Source organism: Lacerta agilis, chromosome 12, assembly GCF_009819535.1.
Source record: "Lacerta agilis isolate rLacAgi1 chromosome 12, rLacAgi1.pri, whole genome shotgun sequence".
Classification (NCBI taxonomy): domain Eukaryota; kingdom Metazoa; phylum Chordata; class Lepidosauria; order Squamata; family Lacertidae; genus Lacerta; species Lacerta agilis.
In genome coordinates, this window is record NC_046323.1 from 55,773,796 (window position 1) to 55,792,431 (window position 18,636).

At 47.3% G+C, this 18,636-nt stretch overlaps 2 protein-coding genes across 3 annotated transcripts in view; one reads left to right on the forward strand and one right to left on the reverse strand.

Moving 5' to 3' along the window:
• LOC117055480 (zinc finger protein 420-like) overlaps positions 1 to 18,236 on the reverse strand; it is a gene marked incomplete at its 5' end in the record, with an annotated part of 36,353 nt that extends 18,117 nt beyond the window's left edge. Inside the window, one exon of the mRNA XM_033165015.1 lies at positions 17,872 to 18,236. Coding sequence (XP_033020906.1) covers positions 17,872 to 18,236 — 365 coding nt within the window. The remainder of the gene's footprint in view (positions 1 to 17,871) is intronic.
• LOC117056201 (ragulator complex protein LAMTOR4-like) lies at positions 12,452 to 15,135 on the forward strand. Of its 2 annotated transcripts, XM_033166388.1 has the most exons (4): positions 12,452 to 12,545; positions 12,646 to 12,732; positions 13,267 to 13,384; positions 14,781 to 15,135. In XM_033166388.1, the coding sequence occupies exons 1-4, from the start codon at positions 12,543 to 12,545 to the stop codon at positions 14,876 to 14,878; spliced, it is 306 nt and encodes a 101-aa protein (XP_033022279.1). In that variant the 5' UTR covers positions 12,452 to 12,542; the 3' UTR covers positions 14,879 to 15,135. The 2 variants fall into 2 exon arrangements, with proteins under 2 accessions (XP_033022279.1, XP_033022280.1); XM_033166389.1 differs by lacking the exons at positions 12,452 to 12,545; positions 12,646 to 12,732 and adding an exon at positions 13,081 to 13,097 and having other exon boundaries at positions 13,221 to 13,384.
• Positions 18,237 to 18,636: the final 400 nt, after the last annotated feature.

Here is an 18,636-nt window from a genome sequence, read left to right on the forward strand (position 1 = left end):
GGAACCAAGCCTGCTGGACTCCACCGCAGCTCCAGATTCTGAGCTTTCTTTAAGTACAAAAGGAAGAAGTGTGGGAATGTTGAGGGATGTGGGAGAGGATATATTGCTATGGATATCCTATCCCAACTTGTGTTTACAAGCTCGATAATATCAGCAGAGCTAACATTCCCTTTTTACCTCACACGCACAGCGGATAGTTTGCATATACTCGCTAGAGTCATAAAAATGTTATCCTGGTGTCTTCCCCTTTTTATCCCTCTTTCAATAAGACACTTCACAGTCTTCGGTCAAGTGAAAAACGTTTACTCACAAGTAATCATCTAGTCACACACAGGATCCTAGAGGCAGGCTTAAAAGTTACTAAACAATATACGTGTGGTGACTTTCTCCTTATGAGAGAAAGTCCCCCTTTTCTACTCTTAGCCAAGTGCCAACGGTACATTTTTAGTAATGCTGCTTTTAAACTGTCAGAGAGAGAGATCAACACGACAACTGAACAGCAACAAAATGGAGCCCGGCCTGAGCTACAGTTGGCCGCTCCCAACTGTGGAGTTCCATATAAGGAAGTTTTGTCTCAGTCCAGGAAGACAGGAAGTTCCGGCTTGAGGACTGAGACAACCTTCTAGAAAAAGTTGGGTTTGACTGCCCCTGTTCTTTTTACATCCCACAAGAAGAAGCTGAAGTAAACCTAGTCCTCCTAGAGGGACAGTGACCATTCAAAATATGCAGGCAATTGAAGGGGTTAATGAGGACACACACAGGAAGATGATGGCTGGCTCGTGAAGGACCCTGTGTGAGAGGCAAGGGAGGGAGGGAGGGAAGTTGGGATATAGGTTTAACCTGGATTTTTTTGGTGGTGGTGGGGAGAACCTCCCTTGATTTTTTATTATTATTTGGGGGGTGGGTAGCTGCCCCTCCTTGCTCCCCCTTGGCTATGCCCATGGGCTGTGAGACCAGGATTAAGATCTGCCTTTGAGAGAGCTCTCTGAACTTTCCCCCCTATGGAGTCCCCCCTCCTGTTCTCACAAGGGCCAACCAGGGGCCTCTTCTGGGAAGCTCACCAGCAGGACTGGAGCACAAAAGCAACACTGAAGCACTGCAGAGCCCAGCCCAATTGGCAAGGAGCCACCCACAGCTCCATGCATTGCTCTCATGCTTTTTTAAAAGCCATCTAGCTTGGTGGGCATCCCTGCCTCCTGTGGAGGGGAGTTCCACAGGTTTAACTCTGCACCACACGACGAAGCACTTTCTTATCTCTGCCCTCCATCTTCCAACAGTCCTTATTTATTTACTGCACAGGTCAGGTTTTCGTCTTTATATTTTGTGTGTATTCTATGTCCACATGTTTCTGTCTGCCTACAACTTCTGTTAATAAATGTGACGTATTCATCAATCTGAATGGGGTTTATTTGCACGGAATCTTTCCTGACCCAAAGACACACACACCCTGGAAGCGGCAAACAGTGTATGGATCTAAAGGAAGACTAGTTGCAAACTCATGGCCACCCTGGCTTTGCAGAGAGGGGGGGCGGAACCCTCTTCTCCCATACCTGGGGGTCCGCCCCATGCATTAGCACCCCTCCCGCTGCAGCCCTGGGCCCCCCACTCCTCCCTTCTCTCCATTGGAACCCTAAGGCTGGAAGGACAAGACTCACCAAGTTCCAGGAGGCGCCACAGAGGCAGCCTTGGCAGAGCAGAGATGCAGCAGCCACCACCTCCCCTTGCAGAAAGGGGCTTTTGCTCTGGAGGACCCCCCCTCCCACTTTTCCTGCCTCTCTAGGAAGCAGGCGTCCCAACAAGCCCCACACACTGCACAGCCTTCCCTCCTAGGTGCTCTGGCCCTGCCCACCCACTCCTGTGCCCCCTCCCCATTTTATTCAAGATGCACAGCTATGTGCTGGGTCTTGACTGGGTCTTTCATCAGACCCCCCGCTTCATTCCCGCTGCCACCTTGGGGAACTCTTATCTGAACACTTCACCCCTAACCTAGCAAAGGAGGAGACGTGTGGTGGAATGCAACTGATTTATTAAAACAAACACACAAGGCTATCAAGATAATGCTGGGTACATAAACTTGTGATTTCAAATGTTCCTGCTCCTCTTTTTGCCACCTGATTACAATGGGTGTCATAATGCCATTTCTCTACTGCTAATCTAGCAACCCTGCTTGACAACAACCGCTACTCTCACACTGTCTCCACTGAAGAGGGAAGAGGTTGCTGGAGAGGGCAGGGACCATGTTGAGAGACCTGCTCCTTGCCTTGCAGGCCTTTTCCACCTGGCTTGGGAAAGCGGGGTCTGGACTGCCTGCCGTTGCTCCCAAGCACCTCTGAAGTATGGCAAAGAGAGAACTCTTTCTTCATCCTGGATACAATCCTTTGCTCCTTGCATCTCTCGGAATGTACTTTGAATAATCGAACGACGACAGCAGCAAGGGAATCCTCGACTTACCCTTCTCACAGAGGGAAGCCTGAAACTTGTGGCTTTTCTGGAAGATGTTGTGTGTGTGTTGAGCAGAAACCGGAAAGAGCTTCAAGGGACACGACCACAATCCTGGACGTGCTGAGGATGGCAGTGACGGCCAGGAGCACCACAGATTAGTAAATTGGAGGCTCCTGAAGTACATGAATTGCTTGTCAAATTGAAGACGCGACACGAAGCAGGTATTCAACCCCTTCCCCAATGACTTGCACCTCGCAGATCTGGCTATGAAGAGACACTGGGCACGGAGGGTGTGTGCACTCCATGGTTTTGAGAGACAATGTCAATTTTTTGCTGGGTTGCCAAATGAGAAGAACACTGTTGCAATCCTCACTCGCATATTCATAAAGTGTCCTCAAATTAAATTCATACACAGTCATTGAAATGGTTTCTCCCTGCAGCGAATTCTTGGAAGGGCCATTGAGATTGGCGCTCCGACTGAAGCTCTTTCCACATTCCAAACACTGATATGGTTTCTCCCCTGTATGAATTCTTTGATGGGCTGTGAGGCTGTTCTTACTGAAGCACTTTGCACTTTCCAAGCGCTGATACGGTTTGTCCACTGTATAAAGTAATTGATGGGAAGTGAGACTTTCCTTCCAGGTGAAGCTCTTTCCACATTCCAAGCACTGCTATGGCTTATCTGATATGGCACTGATATGGTCTCACTGCTATGGGAACATATAGCAAATGGAAGAAAGGGGAAATCACAAAGGAGGAGTATACACGAGTAGCCAACAGTTGCAGGGAGGTCTAGGCAGGCCAAAGCTCTGAATGAGCTCAGGCTTGGAAGAGAGATTGAAAATAATTTTAAAAGTTCTATCCAGCTATGTTCGAAGCAAGAGGAACAACAAGCAAGTGGTAGGTCCTCTGCATGGAACAGACAGAGAAATGCTGTTGGGTGACGGAGAGAAGACGGAACCACTCAGCACCTACTTTGCGTCTGTCTTCCCCCAAAAGAAAGCAGTGCCCAACCTGATGATCACAGAATCCATGATGCAAAGAGACAGCTGAGGCTGAAGATAGGAAGAGAGGTAGTAAGGGAACACCAGGCTACTATAAATGAATTCAGATCTCCAGGGCCTGACGAGCTGCATCCAAGGGCATTAAAGGAGCTGGCAGATGTAATCTCAGTGCCTCTTTCTATAATCTTTGAGAATTCCTGGAGAACAGGTGAGGTCCCTACAGCCTGGAAGCATGCAAATGTCCCCACCTTCAAAGGGGGAGGGGTTGAGACCCAGGTGACTACTGACCGATGAGCTTGACATCAATACCATGAAAAGTCCTAGAACATTTAATTCCGAACTCAGTCTGAGAGCACTTAGATTACTAAAACCCAGCATGGGTTTCTCAAAAATAAGTCATGCCAGACCAATATAATTTCTTTTTTTGATGGAGTAACAAGTTGGTCGATCAGGGGAATGCTGTGGACATAGTGTATCTTGATTTCAGTAAGGCTTTGGACAAAGTCCCCCATGATATTCTTGCGAGGGAACTGGTAAAATGTAGGCTGAACGTGGTGACTGTTAGGTGGATTTGTAGCTGGTTGACTGACTGAACCCAAAGAGTACTCATTAATGGTTCCTCGTCATCCTGGAAAATAGTGACAAGTGGGGTGCCGCAGGGTTCTGTCCTGGGTCCGTTGTTGTTCAACATCTTTATAAACAACTCAGATGAAGGAACTGAGCGGATGCTCAGCCAATCTGCAGATGGCTCCAAACTGGGAGGGGTAGCTAATGCCACAGAAGACAGAATTGGAGAACCGGGCACAAACTAACAAAACGAATTTCAATAGGGACGAATGTCAGGTTCCGCACTCAGGCAGGAATAAACAGCTGCATAAATGTAAGATGGGAGACACCCAGCTTGCCAATCATAGAATCCTAGAGTTGGAAGAGACCCCAAGGGCCATCCAGTACAACCCCCTGCCAAGCCAGAAACACCATCAAAGCATTCCTGACAGATGGCTGTCAAGCCTCTGCTTAAAGACCTCCAAAGAAGGAGACTCCACCACACTCCTTGACAGCAAATTCCACAATAGTACATGTGAAAAGGATCTAGGGGGTCTTAGTGGACTACAAGCTTTACATGGGTGAACAGAGTGATGCAGAAGCAGCAAAAAAGAGAGCAAATGCTATTCTAGGCTGCATCAACAAAAGAATAGTGTCCCGACCCTGTGAGACTTTTGATGGGAAGTGAGATTGCAGCTCTGGTAAAAGCTCTTTCCACATTCCATGCACTGATATGGCTTCTCCCCTGTATGAATCCTTTGATGAGCAGTGAGACTTCCCTTTTGACTGAAGCACTTTCCACACTCTTGGCATTGAAATGGTTTCTCCCCACGATGACTACTTTGATGCCGACGGAAGCTTACACTTGTATTAAAGCTCTTTCCACATTCCGTGCAGTGATACGGTTTCTCCCCTGTATGAATCCTTTGATGGGAAGTGAGATAGGCGCTCCGACTGAAGCTCTTTCCACATTCCAAACACTGGTAGGGTTTCTCCTCTGTATGAATTCTTTGATGGGAAGTGAGACTTTCCTTCCAGGTGAAGCTTGTTCCACACTCCAAGCATTGATATGGTTTTTCCAATGTATGAATTCTTTGATGGGAAGTGAGACTTTCCTTCTGCCTGAAGCTCTTTCCACACTCTTGGCACTGAAATGGTTTCTCCCCAGTGTGGATTTTGTCATGGTCTCCCTTGTTAATTTCCAGTTCATCACCAGCTGTATCAAAAATAGAAAGATATTAGAGCACCAGAAAGAGATAGGGCTCCAAGTTGTTGTTGTTCTTAATTTATTACCCTTTGTCAGTTATAAAAGCATAGTAAATAGGCTGCCTAATAATAAATTTGTCATCATAATAACATTCCTCTCCCCCACACTTTTACAGGCCATAGAGTACTAAACAATGGTAACTTACTAAAAAGTATTACAACAGGGTTCATTGACTTTTCTGACAAGCATTAACAGACATACTTATGGGAACCCGAGATTCAAAAACCCTGGCTCTTTTCTTTGATGGATTTTGTTTGATTCAATAAGGGAATCCAATCCATCCCCCATGTCAGAAGTCTCTTTGGTCTACCAAGTACAGACAGACAGAAGGAAAGACATGAAAATATAACAGAACCTAACCACTCTGAAGTCACATATAAAAAGGCCAGGGCAGTTCAGACCCGCCAGATCATGGTTTAAAAAGGCACAATTGGAGGAAGAATATTCACAGATAAAACAGTAGATAACTCTCCATTCACGGTTCACCGTGGGGCTGACAAAATACCAGATGCTAAGGGTCAGGCTTCCTCAACCTCGGCCCTCCAGATGTTTTGAGACTACAATTCCCAGCATCCCTGACCACTGGTCCTGCTAGCTAGGGAGGGCCGAGGTTGAGGAAGTTGTTGTTTAGCTCCATCAAAATACTTGAGGTTCATCTCATGGAGATCCGTACTGGATTTCAAAACAGATATTGTGATCCAACAAGGAGCCTTACCGAGAGAGTCCATGATCCCACGATTCTCCCCCATGACTTCCTTATGCAGAGCTCTCTGGTCAGGATCCAGGAACGCCCACTCCTCGTCTGTGAAATGAACAGCTACATCTTCAAAGCACACCGGACCCTAAAATAAAAAGGGAAAGTCCCCTTCTTAAACAACAGAGAAATTATCTACTACACATTGCTCTGTTGTTTTCTGCCTGTTAATTGCTGTGTTGTGTTAATGGGATTGTTTGGTTGTACATTTTAATTATGGATGCTTCTTTCACATGTCTTTTATTGTGCCTTTTAATAACAGGTAGTAATCTATGTGTAAATGGGAGGAGCTCCACTTGGCCTTCTTCAAATCAGTCTGTCTGTGCAAGCGTTCCTGTTTCCCAGATGGAAGGATCCCCCCTTTCCTCTTCCCGTCTGCTGTTCTGGAGGGGGGAAACTTCCCAATGCCCTACGGGGTGCAGGGGGTCACAGGAGGGGAGGGAGGGGGAAAGTGCAACTGATGGGGCTCATTAAGTGGCCACTATGTCTTTTATGGTTAGAAGCCTATTTTAACACTAAATGAGAAATCAGTAAATAAAACTACAACTGCAGATAAATAATACTAGTAATATTCATCAACCTTCTGGAAGAGCATTTTAAGCCTTTATTAAGGGCAGGTTTGACGGAAACAAAGACGAGGAGGGGGATTCATTCAGGCCCAGAGGCCCCCTGGCTGCCCCGTCCCTCAGCCTCCTTCCCCACAATGCCCCTTCCTCCGACCTGAATTGCATCCACAGCCACTGCTTCCCCTCCACCAGGAAAAGATGGATGAGGAGGTCTTGCCCTCGTCCTTCTGTCAGCTGCAAGACAAAAAGGTCAGTGGCAAGCATTAGTGCCTGATTCTCAGAGGTTGTAGCAGTGCAGCACTAAATACAGAAGAGCCTTTTTAAAATAATAAATAATAACAAATAATTTTTTTTATTAAAACCCCACCCTTCCTGGTTCAGAAACCTGGGCTCAGGGCGGCTAACAACAAATTTAAAACACTTAATTGTAATGCAACATAAAAGCAGCATAAAATACAGTCTAAAAGCATGAAGAACAATAAAATTCAAAGTTCAAAAATCAATTTGGGGAAAATCCATCCAATAAACATTATATACCGGTAGTCACCAAGGCTAGCTGGCTAAATTAGTCCTACCTGGGACAGCCTCACCTGCTGAGTGAATTTTGATGTTTGTACCCATTTCATATTTTAGTTGTGCAAAAATACATCTCCCCTTCTTTGGGCTCTTGGCCCCAAATGATTACAAGAACCTACGGATTAATTTCAATACCAACAGAATGTGACCAAACAGAGAAAAAACTCCTTCCTCCTTACCCAGTCGCCTCTCTCTGGTGTTCAGCAGAGACTTCTCTGCCTCATAGGAATCTTGGCTCTTTTCTGCAAACAGATCCTTTCCCTGAAAGAGCAATAGGGATTCAAAACAGGATGGGGAGATGGATTAGAAAAGGAATGGCTGAGGGAAAAACTTTAGGGGTATCTAATACCATTCACTTAATAGATGGGCCATTAGATGAGAGTTTGGGGATACTCTCCATCCTGTTTGGAGCCCCTTTGGGAGCACCCAGAGGAAAGTCTCTCTCACCTGCTGCTCTGTCTGCTTCCTCTCCTCTGCCTGACTCAGGAGGAAACCTTCGGCCAGGGCCACCGCCTGGGAACTGGTCTCCGCTCCGCATTCCCTCACCCAGCTCTCCATCTCCGGTGGAAGGACAGTCAGGAACTGCTCCAAGATCACCAGGTCCAGCATCTCGGCTTTCGTGTGCCTTTCTGGCTTCAGCCACTGACGGTAAAGGTGGTGGAGTCGGCTGCAAACCTCTCGGGGTCCTTTGGCCTCCTGGTAGCAGAACTGCCTGAATTGCTGGCTCTGCAAATCTGAGCAGAGAATGTCCTCCTCACCCAAGATTTTCTTCACAGAGCTTTCCCAGAATTCTCCACTGCTCCCAGTTTTGAGGACATGGCTTCTTCCTGCTTCAGGGCCAGCGGAGTCTTGCTCATCCATCTGGGCTCTCAGGAAGCCTCCAAGAGATCAGAAGGAATTCCTTGGTTTGCTGCCAACAGGGGCTAGCAACTTCTACAAAGCAAATAGATTGTTCTGTTATAAAATTGATACACGGTCAGGAGAATAATATTGTTCCCTGAATTAAGCATGGCTGAGTCTTGCTACGAACCAGGACTGGACTGCACCACAGCACAGACTCTGGATTTTCTTTAACAAAAAAAGGAAGAAGGAGAAGCAAGCCTGTAGACCAGGCATCCCCAAACTCGGCCCTCCAGATGTTTTGGGACTACAACTCCCATCATTCCTAGCTAACAGGACAAGTGGTCAGGGATGATGGGAATTGTAGTCCAAAAACATCTGGAGGGCCGAGTTTGGGGATGCCTGATCTAGACCTGCCAGGAAGAATGTCATCATGCAAGTTGTACAGGCAGTTGAAGGGATTTCTGTGAGATGAATCAGCCTGGTTTCCTTGGCCTTTCAGTGTTTTCAGTGAACGTATGAACTTAGAACTGTGATTGAAGAGTCATTTGTACCGAGCGCAATTTGGACACTGGGCTAGACTGGGGGTGCTAACCCGGGGATCCTCAAGAGTTGCTCTCCCTCCCACTCCCAACTCCAGTGCACATTCCTTTCCTGCTTCGGTCACTTTTTCTAGCACTTGAAATCTGCATCATTCTCAAGGCTTACTACTTTGGTGGGGTCCTTTTGTCTTCGTTCTGAGGCCCAGATACATATGTGTTCAAAACTGTGTCTAAACCCCGGTTGAAACAGATCTAGGAAATCAATTTCCTCCAGGAACGCCTGGATCTGGTCCATTATGAACCTCTCAAGAACCTTGCCCAATAAGGGGAGGCTGGCAACTGGCCTGCAGTTACTTAGATTTTCCAAATCCAGGGAGGGTTTCTTGAGGTGTGGTTGGTTCTACCCCTGCCTCCTTCAAGCAGGAAGGGACCACCCACTCATGCAGGGAGGCATTAACCACCTCCTCCCTGCTATTTCTTATCATCCAAGGGGGCGTAAGAGTGCAAGTTGTGGCGCTGACTGATCCGAGCACCTAGTCCACATCCTCCAGCCTCACAAACTGAAACTCATCCAACACAACAGGACTAGACTGTGCTCTGGACGCCCCACGAGGCTCGTCCGCTATTACGGCAAACTCAAGGTCTTGGTGGATTCAAGTGATTTTATCCTCAGAAGGATTTGCAAAAAAGTCACAGTGAGCTGCTGTCCACTGTAAAGGATTCCACACTACCTGGAACAGCTCTGCTGGGTGGCACAATGAGGGAGCAATGGAGGCTTCCTTGCCGACTTCACTGCCACTAGGTAGAGTCCATGATGAGCCCTCACAGTGTTCGGTTGCATTCAACCAGGTTTTCCCTCCACTCCCAGCTTCTTTCCTTGCCCTAAGCACTGGAGTGTACCAGGTTTAACTCTGCACTGCACAAAGAAGCACTTTCTTTTCTTTGCCCTCCGCCTTCCAATGTCCCTCATTATTATTATTGTTATTATTCATTTCACTTCTGTACCTCTATATTTTTAAGAAAAATCTCAAAGCAGTTTACAGCATATTAAATATCAATAAAACAACCCAGAATCAAACATTTCTGAAGAAAGTCAGATATAAAGTATACAGTCAAAGCAACATAATTCACAGGAAACTAAAATATTATCTTAAAAGATTTCAAAATAAAACATTACAAAGGAGGAGGTCAACCACAGTATACATATTTAACACAAAGTTAACAAAAAAACATTTCAAATGAAAACATTGCTAAGTGAAGTTACAGGTAGGTAGCAGTGTTGTTCTGCCATGTTGTTGTTGTTCAGTCGTTCAGTCGTGTCCGACTCTTCGTGACCCCATGGACCAGAGCACGCCAGGCACGCCTATCCTCCACTGCCTCTCGCAGCCTGGCCAAACTCATGCCAGTAGCTTCAAGAACACTGCCCAACCATCTCATCCTCTGTCGTCCCCTTCTCCTTGTGCCCTCCATCTTTCCCAACATCAGGGTCTTTTCTAGGGATTCTTCTCTTCTCATGAGGTGGCCAAAGTACTGGAGCCTCAACTTCAGGATCTGTCCTTCTAGTGAGTACTCAGGGCTGATTTCTTTGAGAATGGATAGGTTTGATCTTCTTGCAGTCCACGGGACTCTCAAGAGTCTCCTCCAGCACCATAATTCAAAAGCATCAATTCTACGGCGATCAGCCTTCTTTATGGTCCAGCTCTCACTTCCGTACATTACTACTGGGAAAACCATAGCTTTAACTATACGGACTTTTGTCGGCAAGGTGATGTCTTTGCTTTTTAAGATGCTGTCTAGGTTTGTCATTGCTTTTCTCCCAAGAAGCAGGCGTCTTCTGATTTCGTGACTGCTGTCACCATCTGCAGTGATCATGGAACCCAAGAAAGTGAAATCTCTCACTGCCTCCATTTCTTCCCCTTCTATTTGCCAGGAGGTGATGGGACCAGTGGCCATGATCTTAGTTTTTTTGATGTTGAGCTTCAGACCATATTTTGCGCTCTCTTCTTTCACCCTCATTAAAAGGTTCTTCAATTCTTCCTCACTTTCTGCCATCAAGGTAGTATCATCAGCATATCTGAGGTTGTTGATATTTTTTCCGGCAATCTTAATTCCGGTTGGGGATTCATCCAGTCCAGCCTTTCGCATGATGTATTCTGCATATAAGTTAAATAAGCAGGGAGACAATATACAGCCTTGTCGTACTCCTTTCCCAATTTTGAACCAATCAGTTGTTCCATATCCAGTTCTAACTGTAGCTTCTTGTCCCACATAGAGATTTCTCAGGAGACAAATGAGGTGATCCGGCACTCCCATTTCTTTAAGAACTTGCCATAGTTTGCTGTGGTCGACACAGTCAAATGCTTTTGCATAATCAATGAAGCAGAAGTAGATGTTTTTCTGGAACTCTCTGGCTTTCTCCATAATCCAGCGCATGTTTGCAATTTGGTCTCTGGTTCCTCTGCCCCTTCGAAATCCAGCTTGCACTTCTGGGAGTTCTCGGTCCACATACTGCTTAAGCCTGCCTTGTAGAATTTTAAGCATAACCTTGCTAGCGTGTGAAATGAGTGCAATTGTGCGGTAGTTGGAGCATTCTTTGGCACTGCCCTTCTTTGGGATTGGGATGTAGACTGATCTTCTCCAATCCTCTGGCCACTGCTGAGTTTTCCAAACTTGCTGGCATATTGAGTGCAGCACCTTAACAGCATCCTCTTTTAAAATTTGTTCTGCCATAGTCAAAACAAAACAAAATAAAATAAAGAATTCCTTCCAGTAGCATCTTAGAGACCAACTAAGTTTACAAAAGCTCAAAACAAACTTAGTTGGTCTCTAAGATGCTACTGGAAGGATTTTTTTTATTTTTTATTTTGTTATTCCTAAGTGAAGTCAGATATAAAATACATATAAATTATTTGCATCACCTAATCACTCTATAATTCCACCGCAATCAGTTTTGTCTGACATATCTGCAAATACACTTATAACTGGGTATTAAAGGTGGATCTGTATTCCAAGCAGACCCTGTGGAACGCCCTCCCACCAGATGTCAAAGAGGAAACCAACTACCGGACTTTTAGGAGACATCTGAAAGCAGCCCTGTTTAGGGAAGCTTTTAATGTTTAACAGATTATTGTATTTTAACATTCTGTTGGAAGCCGCCCAGAGCGGCTGGGGAAACTCAGCCAGATGGGCGGGGTATAAATAATACATTATTCATTCATTCATTCATTCATTCATTCATTGCAAAGGTCAGCTTTCGTGGGTTTTTTTTTTTGTTTTTCCGGCTACAACCTCTGTTAATAAGTGCGACTTTTTCGTCAATCTTAATGGGGTTTATTTGCACGCTCTCTTTTCCTGACCCAAAGGCAGCGTACTGAGCCGAGGAAAGAGGAGAGTTGCGGCAGACCCAGGCAGAACTCTCTATCTGGCTGTGCAGAGAGGAAGGGGGCAGGCGACGCCCCCCGTCCCACGAACCCCACCTGCAGCCCGGGGACCCCCTTCTCCCCAGGGCACCCTGAGTGGGGGGGGGGAGAGGAGACTCACCAGGAGGCGCCTCCCAGGCAGAAGGGACTGTCAGAATATGCCCCCCCCCTTTCCCTTGCAGAAAGGCTTTTGCTCTGGAGGACCCTCCCCTCCTCCATTTCCTGTCCTCTCTAGGAATCCAGCTCAGTTCCTTTTAACCCTTGCAAAGCCGAGGGCAACAAAGCCGCTCCTCTCTGCGTACTGTGCTGTATTCTCTCTGGAAAGGGACCCGGGGGGTCATCTAGTCCAACCCCCTGCAATGCACGGAGAGGCTCCAGAGTACTAGAGCGGCGCTCCCTCCCATCCACTTGCACTCTTACGCCTCGTTGGATGATAGAGAGCACCCCCCCGAGGACTAGAGCGGAGACGCCCTTTACCCGCCAGCCGACGGAGAGCGCCCGCTTCCGCCGGAAGTCAAGGTTGGGGGAAGTTGTTGCAGGCGGCACCGGAGGGCGCGGTCACGGGACGGAGCACCGGCGGGCGGCGATGGTGGGCGGCTCTCCTCCCTCCGCGGGTGGGGGAGGGGGAGGACGACCCCCCCACTGACCCCCCCCGCCCCCTCTGACTTCCTTTCTCCCCCCCCCCCCAGGCGGCGACGGCGGCGCTGACTCAGGGGCTGGAGCGGGTCCCCGACCAGACCGGCTACCTGGTCATCTGCGACGGGGCGGTGCTGGCGGTGAGGCGGGGGCCTTGGGACACGGAGGAGAGCCGGGAGAGGCCAGGGCCCACCTCTCTCCTGGGAAGCAGAGCTCTTTATATTGGGGGGGGGGGAGGCAGGCTGCTTAGGGAAGTTTTTAATGTTTAATCCTGCATTGCGCTTTTAATACTCGATTGGGAGCCGCCCAGAGTGGCTGGGGAGGCCCAGCCAGATGGGCGGGTATAAATAAATTATTATTATTATTATTATTATTATTATTCTCAGCCTAGCCTACCTCGCAGGGCTGTTGTCAGGGGAGGGTTAAATGCAGGTGGCGAAGCACATGGGCCACCTCGGGATCCCCTTGCAGGGAGAAGAGGCGGGTGGCAGGGATGCCCTGAGATGCCAATAATAATAATAATAATAATAAATATATTTATACCCCGCCCATCTGGCTGGGCCTCCGCAGCCACTCTGGGCAGCTTCCAACACAATATTAAAATACAATAATTCACCAGACATTAAAAGCCTACTGACAAAGGACTCCTCTTCCTTTTCTCCCTGCCCTGCCAGTCTTCGGGTGACCTGGAGAACGACGAGCGGACAGCCGGGGTGATCTCGGAGCTGGTGAACACGGCCTGCGCTTTCCGCCTGCCCCGCTGCCCCGAGGTGCCCTTCCGGCGTATCTCTGGTGAGAAGGGGGCAGGACCCCCCCCCCCAGCGCTCGCAGGCGGGCTTCCTCCGTGGGGCCTCCCTGGATACAAAGGGGGGTGGGGCTGCATCCCACCCTTTTGGTGGGAGAGGTCGGGGGTGAGGTCACAGGTTTTTGAGACGGACTCAGGGGAGCCTGGATTCCTCTTGGCACCTGCTCTTGTCCCTCCCCTGTGTAGAGTTGAACTCAGAGCTTCCCTGATGTGTCCTGTTCTTGCCCCCTTTCACCAAACCCCAAAGGAGAGCCAGCAGGTGGTAGGGAGAGCTAGGATGGTGGGGAAGGAATGCTCAGCACCCCCTCCCCTGAGCCATGGCACCTGCCTTGCATGCAGAAGGCCCCATGGTGGCTCCCCGATGGCAACTCCAGGTATGTCTGCGGAAAACCCTATAGTGGATTCACTGCCAGTCAGTGAAGACAGCACTTGGCTCAATGGACTGAATGGTCTTCCTTGGGAGAAGCAGCTTCCTGTCACTGAGCGTGACCTACCACAGAGGGGTGTGAGGAGGAAATGGGGTGACCGCTGTTGGTGCAGGATGTTGTTGTTGTTCAGTCATTCAGTCGTGTCCGCCTCTTCGTGACCCCATGGACCAGAGCACGCCAGGCACGCCTATCCTCCACTGCCTCCCGCAGTTTGGCCAAACTCATGCTAGTTGCTTCGAGAACACTGTCCAACCATCTCATCCTGTTGCCCCCTTCTCCTTGTGCCCTCCATCTTTCCCAACATCAGGGTCTTTTCTAGGGAGTCTTCTCTTCTCATGAGGTGCAGGATGCTGCAGTGCAATTGCTGGCAGGAGTGAGGCCTTGTCAAGCACCTAACACTTGTACTCAGAGACCTGCACTGACTGCCCATTTGCTACCAGGCCAAGTTTAAGGTGGCACAATTAGAATGTAAAGCCCTTAATAACTCGGGACCGATTTACCTGTGAGATTGCCTGAGCCCACATGTGCCAACCTGACCACTTAGGTTGGCTACAGGTGCCACATAATACGTGCACTGCAGGGGTACGAACTTGATCGCTTAATGTGGCAGCACCTAAACTCTGGAACTCCCTGCCTATGGACGTTAGGCAGATGTCTTCAATTGCACTCTTCTCGATGCCTGCTAAAAAACGTGCAAAACAACCCTGCCCTGGCGTTCAGAGAGTTGGTGCCAGTTTTAACCAGTTTTTACTCTATATTAACTTTTTGAAAGTTTAAAATTGCTGCTGTTCATCTTCCTCAGTGATATTATTATATACTGCTTTGAGGTTTTATTATAACCAGACTGTGTATAAATATATGAAATAAGTACATGAATGCACCCAGGCACCCTGCTGGGGGTCTCGTCTCTCCTAATACCCTTATTGGGGTCTCTCTCTCTCTGTCATCCCCCCAGTGGTGTTTGGGGAGCACTCCTTCCTTGTGACCATCTCTGGCCAGAAGCTGTTTGTGGTGAAGAGGCAGAACAGTGTCCGGGAGCCTGTGATCGTCTGAACTCGACCTGCCCGCTTCTGCTGTTACTGTGACTTTGGGAGTGGGGGACTCAAGGAGAGTGGGGATGCAGGAACAAAACACCTTTTTTGTATGTGTGTGGGGCTCACCCCTGTGTTGATACTTGGTCACGAGAGGGTAGGTGGCTCCTTGGATGCGTTGTACACACTGCTTAAAGGCTTTGTGCCACTGGGGGTTTGCTCCATATAGCTGTGGGTGCGATGGCGGTATCATGTGAAATAAAGTTCTTTGAAAAGAGACAACTAACCTGGTGTGGCTCCCGTCAGACTAGCTGTTTAGTAGAATCGTGGAATTTTAGGGTTGGAATGGACCCTGGGGTCATCTAGCCCAACCCCCTGCAATGCTAAAGAACCCCTGACAACCTCTCTTTCAAAATCTCCAATGAAGGAGAGCTCACCACCTTCTGCAGTCATAGGACTATAGTGTTGGAAGGGACCCTGAGTGACATCTAGTCCAGCCCCCTGCAATGCAGGAATCAAGCAAAGAATCATGCGCAGATGGCCATTCAGCCTCTGCTTAAAAACCTTCAAGGGAAGAGGTTTCTCAGAGGTTCTCTGTTTCCCGTATGGCAGCAGAAGGGCCTGAGAGTAAAGGCAACCTGGGGGTCAGGAAATGGCACACTTCCCCCCACCCTCCAAAAAAGGTCTGGATGTATTTGTGTAGCCTGGCTTGTTAGGTGATTTAGCACAGCACCCGTGTAATAGCCTTGCTATCCCCTTCGTCTGGTTTTGCTGCCATGGAAATAAGCTCAATACCACACCCAAGGAATGCAGAGAGATAAATCACAAACTAAACAACTGTATATGGCATTAAAAAAATACATTAACAATAATACACAACATTTCAACACCTTTAATAATATTATTATTTTATTATTTGTACCCCGCCCATCTGGCTAGGTCCCCCCAGCCACTCTGGGTGGCTTCACACAAATAATAAAATACATTAAAATGTCACAGATTAAAAACTTCCCTAAACAGGGCTGCCTTCAGGTATTTTCTGAATGTCAAGTAGTTGCTTATCTCCTTGACCTCTGATGGGAGGGCGTTCCATGTGGCGGGCGCCACTACTGAGAAGGCCCTCTGCCTGGTTCCCTGTAGTTTTGCTTCTCGCAGGGAGGGAACTGCCAGAAGGCCCTCGGAGCTGGACCTCAGTGTCTGGGCTGAATGATGGGGGTGGAGACGCTCCTTCAGGTATACTGGACCAAGGCCGTTTAGGGCTTTAAAGGTCAGCACCAACACTTTGAATTGTGCTCGGAAACATAGAATCTTAAATAACGTCTACCATGCCAAAATAATAACCACATAACAACAATATCTCCCAAATATTCCTGAAAGAAGTCCATGAGAATGACTGTGTAGACTTGTGCTGGTGCAATCCCAATGGAACTCCCAACGATGAGATACCCAGATTTCAATCTCTGTTTTTGTGAATCTTTTGGTTGGCCTGTAAAGGAACTATATAATGGCAATTTAGTGCGCCACCAAATAAATCCGCTCCGAACTTAGAATGACACTTTGCTCCATTTTGAAAAGGCTATACACCTTGACATATACAGGGCCAAAGCCATTTAGGGCTTTAAAGATCAGCACCAACACTTTGAATTGTGCTTGGAAACTTGCTGGGAGCCAGTGTAGGTATTTCAGGACTGGTGTTATATGGTCCTGGCGGCCGCTCCCAGCCACCAGTCTGGCAGCCACATTGTGGGTTAGTTGTAGTTTCCGAGTCACATTCAAAGGTAGCTCCACGTAGAGCTCATTGCAGTAATGTTTATGGTCCCAATATGGACTCTCCACAAATGTTTTATGATTATTTTGGACACCTGAATGATTGTAATTATGATGAGTTAATAATAGCAGGGGACTTTAATTAAATATTATCCTATTATCCTAACCTAGATGGAAATACACCAACAAAGAAAAAGAATTCTTTGAGGTTAGACAATCGGGAGAGATGAATGAATTGAATTGAATAGATCCTTGGCATGTGATATACCTATCCTACTGTGGTAATAATTTACCTCTATGCCACTGGCCTCGGGTGAGGAAACAAACCTTCAAATAGCAATGAAACCAAGACAGCAAACAAAAGTGTCCTGTTGGGACTTGGTTTATTAAAACTATTGCACAATAGGGCAGTTTTGCCAGCTAGAAAAGTCTGCCCCAAAGGAACATTTGAACAAAGCTTTTATAGGGTTTTATACACATAGCTGCTATACATCACAAAACATCACTGCATACATCAAAAGAGATCACAAGTAAAGGAGTGTAAAAGTTCTGGCTCCTAGCTCCCCTCATTTATCTTGGGGAACCCCAACCCTTAGGTTTCAGCTTTTGCACTTGGGATCCAGTTGCCTTCAGTAAGGGGCCATTCCCAAATCGTCCTTCCATGTCCCCGGAACGCTTCAAGGAGCCGCTTGCTGAGCACTCCAGGACATCCCTCCTTGGCTGGGCATTTGTGCCTTTCTAGCAATGCAAATAAACCTCCCCCGATCCAGGGTCAGATCAGCATGGGTGCAGTGTAGACGTGTGGCATGAGAGATTTGCAAACAGTAGGAGCATAAGAAGCAAATCACTCATTGATACACTGATACGCAATCCCATAAACACTTTAAACAACTGAAGCAAAATCTATATAATATGAAAAATTATTTAACACTACTAACAGAGAATATTCATTTTTCTCACATGTGCACAAGAATTTCTTTAGGTTTGATTGTTTTCTAATACCATGTTTCTTCCAACATATATTTCTCCCCTGTATGAATTCTTGTGAGATTGGCCCTCTCATTGACCTCCTTTCCACATTCTCAGCACTGTTGTGGCTTCTCCCATGGATGAATTCTGAGACTGGAAGTGAGATAGGGGCTCAGACTGAAGCTTTCTCTACATTCCAACTAGTGATTTGGTTTCTCCCCTGATGGGAAGTGAGACTCACCCTGGAATTGAAGCTCTTTCCACATTTTAAGGATTTAAAATGGTTCCTGCCTACTGTGAGTTCTTTCATGTGAAGTGAGACTTCTCTTGCGACTGAAGCTGTTTCCACATTCCAAGCACTGATACAGTTTCTCCTCTGTATGAATTCTTCGATGCGAAGTGAGATTGGCCCTGTCACTAAAGCGTCTCCCACATTCCAAGCAAGGATATGGTTTCTCCCCTGTATGGATTCTTTGATGGGAAAGGAGATGGTGGCTGTGACTGAAGGTTTTTCCACATTCCAAGCACTGATACAGTTTCTCCCCTGTATGGATCCTTTGATGTGAAGCAAGATTGTTGCTCTGACTGAAGCTCTTTCCGCATTGCAAGCACTGGTATGGCTTCTCCCCCGTATGAATTCTTTGATGGGAAGTGAGATTGGCCCTGTCACTAAAGCTCTTTCCACATTTGGAACAGGGATACGGTTTCTCCCCTGTATGGATTCTTTGGTGGGAAGTGAGATGGGCACTTTGACGGAAGCTCTTTCCACATTCCAAGCAATGAAATGGTTGCTCCCTTGTATGATTTTTTTGAGGGGCTGTGAGACTGGACATCGCCGTGAAGTTTTGTCCCCATTCTAAGCACTGATGTGGTTTCCCTTCTGTATGAATTCTTTGATGGGAACTGAGATGGGCTCTCTGAGTGAAGCTCTTTCCACATTCCAAACACTTACAGGGTTTCCCCTCTATATGAATTCTTTGATGGGAAATGAGATGGGCCCTTTTACTGAAGGTCTTCCCACATTCTGAGCACTGATGTGCTTTC